We start from the raw sequence: 11,790 nt of genomic DNA, 5'->3' as shown, positions 1-11,790 counted from the left end.
AAGTATTTCAGGACACTTATTCGAAATATATAATAGAGGGTTTTTTCTCTTTCTGTGTGAGAGTGTACGTGTGTGTGTATTCACATTCACACAGGGCCTAAACAAGCAATAGCAAGTTAGATGAGGGCTTCAACTCTTCAGAAAAATCTCATTATGTGAAGAGTGAAGTGGCTCTGTAGGGAGCATTATGGAAATATCTGGGTTTGATTTAATGAGGCTCTTCACATTGGTGGAATATCAACTTAACAGAGAAAAGTCTACCCGGGGCGTCCAAGTTACCAAAATGAAAATTGGCAATTGAGATGATAAGAAAGTGGCTTTCTTGTGCGAAATCACTTCAGGTAACAGAGATAACATTAAATAACATACATTCTATGCACCAAGAACAATGTTTTATGTACCAAGTCTCTTATCTGTCTCTTCTAATGACTTCCCTTAGCGGGTTGTTAGTACTTGACAGCAGGTCTCTGTGCGGGGAACTTTTTTCCAATTCCACATTCAAAGGAGGTCCATCAGAGAACATGATTGGCAATTTTCGTCATAATCTGCACATTATTAGCATCAAAATTGACATGGCAGTAACACTGGTGGTTTTTGATGTGCCTTTCTTCAAGTTCAAGGAAGTCCCTCCAGTAGCAGTGGTTTGGTATAGCAGGTCTCAGTTACCCAGTGGTGGCTTTTCAGAGGCAAAGGCGCGATAGAGATGCGTGAGAAATAAATCCAAGAGCCGTTTTACCGAGAGGAGAGAGAGAGACGCTAAGAAAGAGAATTAAATTTAGAAAAGTGTCTGGAAGGTAAATGCTTCAGGACAACAGCCTACACCTAGAGAGATTCAAGTATTTCCCAGATAGCGTGGATTACGGTAGTTAGAAAGCGTGAGCTTAAAAAATGCCTCTCCCCATCCTGTCAATCTCACACTTCCCTTCCCGTTACTGGCCCGGCCGCAGCAGCCTCATTAGCTGCCGCTTGTCATACAGAAATACGCGAGACATTTCCCATTTAGTCGAACTCGAACCGAAATATTAATAATAATTAAAAAGGGGAAAAAAAAGAAAAAAAAAAAAAAGCCAAAAACACATTCCCTTCCGCCGGCTCCCCCTCCCTGCACCCGCCGGCCCGGCCGCCCGCAGCCCCGCGGAACTCGGCGGCGCCCAGCAGCGCCCACCGCGGGGCCGTCTCCGCGGGGGCGCAAGAGCCGCGGAGCGCCCTCCCCGCCGGGCCCCGCGGCCCTCCGCGGCGGGGCGCTCAGCAATAAAAAAATAGACGGAACTTTTCGGCCGAGCCCGGGGGCGCCCCCCGACCCGGGCCCCCGACCCCCCCCCTACAAAACGCCCCCCGCCCCCGGGCCCGGGCCGCGGTAGTTATCTGGTGAGCGGCGCCTCCTCCCGCTGGTCCGGCGAGGCGACGGCGGCCTTGCTGAGCACGGCGGCCGAGTAGGGCAGGAAGCCGCTCTCGGAGCGCTGCCCCGCCGCCGTGCAGGGGAAGTCGGCGGCGGCGGCGCCCCGCGATCCCAGCGCCGAGGCCGCCGCCGCCGCCGCCGCCGCCGTCTGGCTGCTGTGGCAGCTGAGACAGGAGCAGGGCGCCGAGCCCCCCGGCGGCCCCGAGCCGGCCGCCGCCGCCGCCGCCGCTGCCGCCGCCGCCGCCGCCGAAGCGGCCGCGCTGCTGTTGAGGCCGGCGGCGGCGGCGGCCGGCGCCTGGTAGAGGCCGGGGTGGCGGAAGCTGCAGAGCAGCTCCGGGCGGGAGTAGGGGTGCGAGAGGGCGCGGAAGGTGTCCAGCGGGCGGATGGAGGTGGCGAAGGGCGCGGCGGCGGCCCCCGAGGCGGCGGCGGCGGCGGCGGCGGCGGTGACCCCGACGTGCGGGTAGTAGTGGAGCGGGACGTGGGAGTGGAAGGGGTAGGGCAGGCTGCCCGTGGCCGCGGCGTGGGTCATCATGTAGGTGTAGAAGCTAGGGTCGGCCGGGTGGGGCCAGGACATGGCCAGGCGCTGCCGCTTGTCCTTCATCCGCCGGTTCTGGAACCACACCTGCGCGGGGAGACAAGCACAGCGCGGCCTCAGCTCCGCGCCGCTCCGCGCCCCGCCGCGCCCGCTCCCCGCCGCCAGCACCGGCGGGCGCCCGCCGACACCCACCGCCAGCGCGGCGCGGCCCGCGGCTTACGCCTCGGCCGCCTCGCCCGCGGGCGAGCCCGCTCCTGCCCGGAGCAACCGCCCGAGCGCGAGCCCGAGGAGAGCGGCGGGCACGGTCCCCCTCGGCCCGGGGAGGACCCCTTCGACCTGAATAAACGTTTTCCCTTCGAGTCGTCCCCTCCCCCCCGAGAGACTGTGACTTGACGGCGCCGATGCGCTCAACGCCGCGTGTTTAAGAGCTGCGTTTATTTTCTCTCCCCTCTCCTCTTTAGGAAATACGCTAACGCGGTAGAAGCTGACGAGGAAAATAAATAATAATAATAACAGCATTTTTTTTTAAATGGAAACGCGAAGTTTTCGGTGCGGAGGAGCAAACGGGCGCCAGGGCCGGTCACAGCTAAGGGCCCCGGCGAGCCCTTCAGCCGCAGAGCGGCGCCGGCAGCCGGCCCGGGGGAGCGGCGAGGCCGTGGCGGGGCGCGGAGCGCGGCGTACCTTGATGGTGGTCTCGGGGAGGTTGAGGGCGGCGGCCAGCTCGCAGCGCCGCGGCCGCGACACGTAGTTCTCCCGGTAGAACTCCTTCTCCAGGCGGGCGATCTGCTCGCGGGTGAAGGCGGTGCGGTACCGCCGTACCTGGTCGGCCCCCGCCGCCGAGCCGCCCAGCGCCCCGCCGCCGCCGTGCAGGCTGCCGAGAGCGGCGGCGGGGGCGGCGGCGGCGGCGGCGGGGGTGCTGGGCGCCGGGCTGCTCTCCGCGTAGCCTGCGGGGCGAGCGCACGGGGGTGAGAGCGGGCCCGTCCTTGAGGCCAGCTGTCATCCTTACATATCGCTGCTGCTAATAGAATCGATAAAGCGGGATTTTGGGGGGTTGGCTGGGGTTGGGGTTTTTTGATTTGGGTTTTTTTGGGGGGGGGGTGTCACTTCATCACCGCGTTATTCTCAGCAGATGGGGCGTGTTTGGTGACCGCCGGGCAGCCGAGCCCCGGGGACAGCGGGCCGGGGCACGGGCCGGGGCTCGGCGCGGCTCCGCCAGTCTGCGGGGAGCCCGGGCTCGGCGCTAGCCTCTTCCTCGCCGACTGCGGTTCTTATTTTCGTTTGAGACGTACGAAATAAGAGCAACCATAAAAGCCTCTTTTTTTTTTTTTTTCCCCTCCAGCGTTACGTCGAAGATTCCTTCCTTTCGTTGGCACATTTGACAAAAAAGGCATGCACCGTGGCCCCTAGGAAATCCACCGCTCACCTGGCTCCCCCTCCCCAATTACAGCCATAATAACAACCACCGTCCATCACCATGTCCCGCAAAGCATAGGGAAGGAGACGAGGCTGTTTCAAACCCCCTGTTACAAGCAGAGGAAAAGTGAACAATGCCCAATTACCCCGACGTGGACACAGACGGCACGTTGCATGTACACAGAGAATGACACACACAGACAAATGTGGACAGTTTCCTCTCACTCCTCTCCCTCTCTCTCTAATTTAATCTGTGTTTGTATATACACATACACAGCTGGAGAGACGCCGAGAGCTCCAAGAGCGCGAGGAAAAATAAGGAGAAAGAGTTCCCTAAATATAGGTGGGTGGATATTTGTGCCCACATATATTCTGGAGATATATCTACATACCAATGGATTTGGGCAGGCACACACGCACACACACACGCACGCACCCGCACAGGAGCTGCCCGGGCAGTGTGTCTCGGCTATCGGGATAGCGCAGTAATTGCAATAATATTTTACAGCCTGGAGCTCTGTCTTCGCAGAAGAGAGAGCGCCGGTGCAGAGGCGAGCAACTTTGGCGGTGGCGGTGGGTTTGCTGCGGTTTTTAAAGCCGGTCGGCAAAGTGCGGGGCTTAGATGGAGGTGATAAAGGAAGAGTTACCTTTGTTACTGCTTTCCTTCAGCTGGGAGGAAGTCAGGCTGGCCGGGGAGCGGAGCGCGGAGCAGCCCACCTCCACATCACTGTTCATATCTGCCTCTTGAGCAACTTCGGAATAAAGGCTGATTTTCTTCCTGCTTTCCGACGGCGGGATTTCGGACGAGACGGTGTTTTCACTGCTCGAATGCTGAAGATTGAATAAAGTGTCTATTTCAAATTTGCCTTTGGCGGAGATGTCCCCTATAGCGCTGTGCAGGGAGGCGGCAGTCAGTCTCGGGCTGAGGCGACCACTGTGCGGAGAATTTTCAAGGGCCTCCAGCACCGCATTTCCAGCTGAGTCTGACAAATTCGAGAGCCTTTTGCCAGCTGTAGGGCTGTGCAGCCCTCTCTCCATCAGGATCATCTCTTTTCTTATTCTTTCCATCATCTCAGCTTTATAAAAAATGTCAAAGTTGCAGGGCTGGTCCTGTACTAATGATGAGCTGCAGCAGGGGCTAATTCACATTCAGCCCGGCAAGTGTCTCTAAATATTATTATCTCTTTTTGAGGGAGGCGTAAAAATTGTGGGATGCCAAAGCGAGGGAATGACTGGTCAAAATGACCCATACATCCTTTCTAGCCCGAAATGTCATTCATCAAAAAGTGGTGCTCGTCATTAAGGTACGAATGACGCTGTTCGAATAATCATTTATTGTAACAGGTTTATAAGCAAATAAATACAAGCTCCTGTCAGTGGATAATGAAGGCGGCTTCAGAGCAGACAAATATATCCAGGTGGAAAGAAAGAAAGACAAGAAGTGAGGAGTAAAGCTCTTGTCCTTAGCTTGATCAGATCTTGCTTGAATTGCTCTGGGGTTTGGCCTCTGGGGTGGAATTGACAGTCTGATTAATAAAATGAGCTGTGCAACATTTCCCCCTTCATTTAGGTGCATCATTATGCTCTGATTTTTGTTTTGTTGCCTTTTAGGTCCTAATGATGCAGCTTCTTTCTCATTTGTCCTCGGACAGAACTACATGCTAAATATTAGATAATGCTTTTCTTTATTATTATTTCTGAGGCGGATTTTAGATCACAACGCGAGGAAATGCTGGAAGAGGACCAAAGGACCGAGAACCTCCTGCCGCCGATATCTCTTTACTTTTCCCTCCCATTTCCAGATCGCATTAGTACTTTTATTTAGGAATTTACACCGACACCCCCACGCACCCCCTCACACGCGCGAACCTTATGCCCAGACTTTATAAGACCGCTGCTGCCGGCACGCACCGATTCGAGTGCACCTACAGCAGTTGCCTGGAAATTAAAATATTTATTATAATCGAGTACATTATCATTCTAACATTTTTTTTCTTCGCTGCATCCTTAAATATGACCTCCTTTTTACTTTCTATAATCCTGCTTATCGACGAAGCTAGCCTGCTATTTTTCTCCCTTGTGGGACAATACTGGCTGTCGTACGGTATGATGGGGGGGGGGGGGGGGGGTGGAATAACCGAAGGACATTAAATGCATTCGTGATTTAAAACACTCCGCGGCCGTGCCATTTCATCCTCCCGGCAGGTTTCTCTCCAGCCCTCTGCTTCTTCCCTCCCCAGCGCCAATAAAGCCTACGCATTTAAAAATTCGAAAATAATAATAAAAAGAGGTGATGGGGGGTTATTGCCTCCAGGCTTCGAGCTAGCAGAGCCATCCCCTCTAGCACCCTCTCTCCGAAGTTACCTGTGGCTCAGTTAGCTCATCCCTCCGCTCTCTGCCGGGTGCCGCGGGGCGCAGCGTCGCCGCGCTGCAGGGGACACGGGCTGCCGCGCTCGGCAGACGTGACAGTCGGAAAGTCTCCCTTCAATGATAACTTTGCTAGTAATAATGACGCTGATGGCAACCATTTAAACGAAGATAAATCCTTTGTCGTTAGCATCTCTGGAGTGCGCTTCGAGAGCTGCCCAACCTTTATTCTCGCCGCGATTTTTTTTCACCCACATCATCTAGTATTTAGACCCTGGGAATCTGAGTTTCATCGCCCGGAGAAACACCCCAATGTTTCCTGTGATTAAACGCGGGTTTGATTTTTTGCGAGGAGAGCTGTTCCTGCTAATGTTAGTCACACACATCTCCTAAGTTCTTGTGCTCTTGCGCATGATTCATAGCTCGAAAATGGGATACTTGTCAGATTTTTTTTTTTTTTAATAACGTGTTAAAGTCTCCCTAAACATTCCACCAAATATTTAGGAAACATTCTAGGCGTTGTTTGCAAAATCCAGCCTTCCATTAATGAGCGTTTTATGTCAGCCCTTTGAAATGTGAATTTAGACTGCAGTGTGGTGTCCTGCGTTTTACAGCCCCAAAACCAGACAAAAGTAAATATCAACTTCTCCTTGCCCGCGGGCGCGGCGGCGGAGCGGGCCGACGCGCAAGGCAGCGAAGCGGGGCGCAGGCCGCAGAACCCGCAGACGACCCCCCGCCCCGGGGTGCCCGGCCGGGATGGGCCGGGACGGCCCTGGACGGGGGGCTTTGCGCGGCCCCCCCGGCGGGACGGGGGGGGTCCCCGCTGCTGTGCCCCGGCTCGGGTCCTACCGAGCGTGGCCGGGCTGTTGCCCCGCCCTGTCCGGGGGTGCCGCAGCCCTGCCGGGGTCCGCAGCCCCGCTCGCCCCGCTTGCCCCGCCGCGCCCGGCTCCGCTGCAGCCGGTGGCCCCGGCAGCCGGGCCCGGCGGGGCGGGAGGCGGAGCGGAAGCCTGCGGCCGGGTTTATTGCTGTCGTTTGGCGCCCTCGTCTGTTTTCTTAAAGGCTGTAACAGGCCGAGCTTCTTTCCCCCTGCTCTTTGGGAAACCGCAGCCGAGATACCGCATCTCCGAGGCACTCGCGTGTGCCCACAACCAAAGCCGGCACCGTTTTAGACTCCAGAAATGTTACTGCACCACTAAAAAGGAGGGAACTCTTTTTATGTTATTCGGAGAGGATGGAAAGGACTACATGAAAAGCTCCAACGTGAGAAAAATAAGTTACACGCAAATGTGGCTGTGAATGATCTTTATTAGTGTTATGTTATATTTTGCACCTTTTAAATAACGCTGATACCTTAGGTCATGTACAATGTCTCTTAAAATATATCTACATTCATATGCAAGGGAAATAACATGTTATAAAAGACGTTAATAATATTCCACCAAGTAGATGTGAGGTAACGAAACCGTTCCCCGCCATGCAGTTAATCAGTTCACCCCAGACCGTCAGCCCACTCATAAACTAGTCATATGATATTTATATTCCCGGCAAACTAGATGCATTTACTGCACTGATGTTTATCGGTGGTTGGTTGGTTTGGTTTTGTTTTCAAAAACAATAGCACAGCCTCAAAATCTTTCGGCATATGTTTATAGTTCTTCAAAAACAACAGCTCAGCCTAAAGAACCCCCGGCATTAGAGTGACATTAGCGGGCAAAGGGGGAGGAAGTTACAGAGACCGCCGAAGTATGCAAGGTTCTGTGAGACGCTGTTTACTCAGTTGTTCTTGTAATTTTAAATAGCTGCTTAGGCCTATGGCCAAACTTCATTTTTACCTTGAAAGTTATTACTCGAGGCATCAAAGAATATTTCAGTGCTCGTTTATTAAATCTTACCCGGGAAAAAAGGGGTCACGCAACTTAAATGAAATGAAGTTCGTATGAAACCAGCCAAACAGCATCTCCGCCAGCTTTTCACCACTCAGAGACTGTTTGGGAATACGGACAGGAATAGCTGCTTCCTTTTTCCCGGCGGGGCCGGCTGCCAAACAGGGGCCCGGGGCGGCGCGCAGCGCCGGCGGGCGATCCGCGGCAGCGCGATGTCCACGGGAGGTGACCCGCTGGGCGGGAGCAGGCGGCAGGGCGCTGGTCCCGGGGCGCGCAGGGGCGCGGGGAGCCGGTCCCGGCGGGGCCCGGTAGAGCGGGGACTGCCCGGGGGACCCTGCGGGGTGGGGGCGTGCGGAGCGCCCGCGCAGCGCCCGCGCAGCGCCCGCGCAGCTCCCCGCGGCAGGCACGGCGGCGCCACCTGGCGGCGCTGCGGCGGCACTGCGTGGCGGGCGCTGCCCACCCTGCCCGCCCGCCCTGCCCGCCCGTCCTGCCCGCCGAAGGCCGTCTGGCAGCGCAGCTCCGCGCCCGCGCAGCGGCTGCCCCGCGTGTCTCGCAGGCACCGCGCTCCCGCTCAGCCCTGGCTCCCCTCTCCGCCTCAGGCCGTCGCATAAGATGAGGGCCGGTCTCGGGGCGTCTACCTGCGTCCTGATTCTCCGTGAAATGTCACCCGGGAACGGTGAAGAACCCAGCGTGTCCCCGGGTCATGCGGGCCCTGCAGCACCGTGTGTGTCCCCCCGCCGTCCCTACTCAGGCTGAGATCCCGCGGGCGCTGGCTGTGAGAGGTTAATGATTACACGGTGCCTCCCAGGGCTGCCATTGCGCACAGACAGGTTGGAGTGAACGCGATGGAGCGTTACTCCGGCCGCAGAGTTACGCGGCCGATGTTTCATTTTAGGTGGCAGCTGCGGCCGGTGGGCGAGCTCGTCCCAGGTCAGGACGGGGTGGGAGTCAGGGAGCGGGGAGGGGAGCCGGGGAGCGGCCAGCGCCGGCCCGTGACCCGAGAGCTCAAGTTCAAGGCCCGCGGTGCTCAGCCGCCCGCCAGCGCTGCGCCGAGGCCGCGCGGGGAGCCCCGAGAAAACTTTCCCCGACTCAAAAGGGATTTTATAAGGCTGAAGTAAATAAAAGGATGAGAAGCCGTGGCACAGATCTGGAGGGAAAAAATGCTTTAACAATTTTCCCCGCGTTGCTGTTAAATCTTTTCATTATCGTAACTGGCTTGCTTTTTTTTTTTTTTTGCTTTTTTTTTTTTTTTTTAAAGGGGTAAGGGAAAATGAAAGCTCTTCTATTCTGTTTAGCTAGTAAAAGTCCACGCAAGTTAAAAGGTAACAACGGAACGCAGTGGGCATGGGAGAAGTTTTGGGGAAGTATACAGCGATTGTTTTTCTCTTCGTTTGAGTTCTCTGTTCGTCCAGGACGATCTTTTTTTTTTTTTTTTTTCTCCCTACAGTGAACACTAGCAAGAGAAGCAACTTCCTAAAGACACAGTTACCATCGGCAAATTCTGGTGAGGGAGGTGGTGAAAAAACTGAGCTGTTTTTCCTGGGAGACCAGGCGGAGGACAGACAGCAAATACTAAAAGCCTATACTAAAAGTGGAGTCCTAACTGTGTTAAATCATGGCAAATGTATTTGAGGAAATGAGATAATTTCAGGGCAAAAGTCTTTTTCGGAGTGAGAACACAGTCACTTTCTGCAGCGATGCTATCTAGCTCGTGTATTATGCAGATTCCCGTGCAATGTGTCAGTGGAAAATGCAATGCGGCTCCGCGGGGCGCTGGGCACCCGCAGAGCCGCTGCCGGGGGAAGACAAGGACTGTCCCGCGGGCAGAGGCCCGGCAAGCGCGGCTCGTCGCCCTGCCTGCCGCCGAGCGAGGTCTCGATGGGGACTGTCCTCCCCGGGCAGGGGGGCGACGGGCTGCTCGGGGCCGGGGCCGGGGCCGGGGCCGGAACCGGGACCGGGACCGGGACCGAGACCGGGCCCGCAGCACGACGCCCTTCACAGCCCCCGGGCCCGAGGGTGCGGGATGTCCTGCCACTTGTAAACAGGGCGGATGCTCTCGGGGATCCGACCTTGGCTCATGAGCTCATTATTTTTATTCGTGTGCATAATATCCTGCCGTGCAAGGCAGTGCTGTTTTCTACACCCTCCACAAAACGGCTCATTATAGAACTGAAGTGGTTGGTCATAAACCCGCCCAAAGAAAGTTTTCGGGGACACCGAGCGGGTCTCGCTGGAGCAGAGGGCTCGGCAGGGCTGAGGGTCCTCTGCGGGCGTCCCTGCGGCTGCACCGTGGTTTGCTTTGATGTAAGGGAGCTCAGAAAGCTCCGAAACCCTGTGCTTTAGGTGCTCCTTTCTTTCGGAGGCCTTATTTAAAATGTCGTGACGGGAGAGAAAATTTCATCGCATTTATTGCAAGAGGAATCACAACGGGAGATGGGAATACAAATGGAAAGATGTCCGAACAAGTAAAGTCTCTCGTTTTTCGGGACTTCACTGTGTTAGCAATGTTTTCACTAGAAAGCTGCGTGCAGGAACATAAAAGGATGAGAAACTTCTGCCTCGACAAAGCGTCCTCCTAATTTTGTAGGGTTTCATGTCCTGAGCCGTGATTCGGCTTATAACCGAGCGAAACACGTAATCATGTCTGGCTCACTTCTTAGCTGATTATGAAAAGATTAATAACAATTAAGTGGTTAGAGCTAATGAACGTGAACTCGTGCTTGCCATCCGGTTGTTGCTGTGATTACTGGCACCCGTTTGTCATTCCTCATCCCGCTTCCAGAAACGGCCCAGCATTATTAGAGCGGCTACGCGGCAGGGCTGCGGGACGGGCGGCTGCTGCGCGACCTGCCGCGCTCCCGCCCGGCCCCTCCGCGCCCGCGGCCGCCCAGCAGCCCGGGGGGCCCCGTCACCGCCCGCCCGGGCTGCTCAGCAAGGGCACCCGCAGCCCCGAAAGCGTGTCAGCACTGACTTTCACCTCCACGGCGGCTGCCTCTCTTCTCTCCTGCGCCTGAGCCTCCGCTGGGGCAGTAAACACGGCCTCAGCTATAAGCTTCTCAGCGGGCGCGGAGTTTCCCTGCCCTTCCCCGCGGAGCTGCCGCCTTTCCCAGCAACTTGTTGCCCTCCGCGCCCGAGAGAGGGTTAAGTGTCTGCAATACACAACCGCGGAGCCAGCCCAGAGGGGCAGGGGCTGGGGCTGGGGTTGGGACTCGTCTTCGGAGCTTTCTTCATTTCCAGCTCTTCGCGCTCCTGGAATTTCCATCCCGGCTCAGCGGGAGAGTCGAGAGAGACGACAGAAGGATTTGCCACAGTCTTGGGAAGTCATCCCCAGAACAGCCGTCAGCATAAGCAAACGCTGCGTTTTAACTAGGCTGCCTTACCACGACATGAACTGACACTGCAAGGGGAAAAAAGCCACATCTAATGAGTGCCAGGTTTAGCATCTTGCGCTGCACACAGACCCCGGTGCCTTTTCCTGACTGGTAGCAATATCTGGGGGGCTAAAAGGGGGAGGTCTCCCACAGACCGAGAGCTCAGTGGAACCAGGGGATCCCTTCTTCCCTATTACAAAGCCCTTCTACTCCCTACCTCGCAGGGAAGGAGGGAGGTTGGGAGGATAGGATACAAAGACCGTGTCGGGTTTTTTCCCCCTGCTGCAGACACAACAATGAGCTGGGGAAGGTCTCGCCGGGGATCCGGTCAGACCCCTGCCCGCGGCTTCAAAAAGGGCCCCTGCCCGCGGCTTCAAAAGCTCCTCCGCTGGCCCTTTTGAAGCCGCGGGCAGGGGGAAGGGGGGGGGATGAAAGCGACGGGGGCGAGGCTGGCCCGGAGGGGCATCATCGCCGCCCGCCCGCCCAACCCCTCCCCAGCGCCGGGGCCGCGGCGGGGCGGGAGCGCGGCGGCGGGGCGGGGGTGGGAAGGGGAGGGGGGGGCGCCGTCGGTGCGGACCGGGGGGCTGCGCGGCGAAAGGGGCAGTGCGGGCAGCGGGAGGGTCACATGTTTCGACGGCAGCCTATGAGCAGCCCCCCGGGCTGCGGCAAACTAATCTGGAGCCGGCCGCCCCCACCCCCGTCCCCCCTCCCAACCTGGACTTCGTTTTTATAAACGTACCGCCAGGATCCAACCTGTTGGAGGCAAATAACCATTTGCATCATGCCCGGCCGGGGACCGAGCCGCCGCCGCCGCCGCCCGCG

General features: G+C 56.9%; 1 protein-coding gene across 1 annotated transcript; it reads right to left on the bottom strand.

Annotated features, from left to right (window-relative positions):
* Positions 1-1,361: 1,361 nt before the first annotated feature.
* Positions 1,362-4,418, bottom strand: EVX2 (even-skipped homeobox 2). Its single transcript, XM_074872282.1, has 3 exons — positions 3,995-4,418; positions 2,616-2,878; positions 1,362-2,021 (listed from the first exon to the last, which is right to left on the bottom strand). Exons 1-3 carry the CDS (start codon positions 4,416-4,418, stop codon positions 1,362-1,364), a joined length of 1,347 nt encoding a protein of 448 aa, XP_074728383.1.
* Between the last annotated feature and the right edge of the window lie 7,372 nt (positions 4,419-11,790).

This window comes from Strix uralensis, chromosome 6 (genome assembly GCF_047716275.1).
Source record: "Strix uralensis isolate ZFMK-TIS-50842 chromosome 6, bStrUra1, whole genome shotgun sequence".
Classification (NCBI taxonomy): Eukaryota; Metazoa; Chordata; class Aves; order Strigiformes; family Strigidae; genus Strix; species Strix uralensis.
This window is presented reverse-complemented; position numbering and strand designations above follow the sequence as displayed.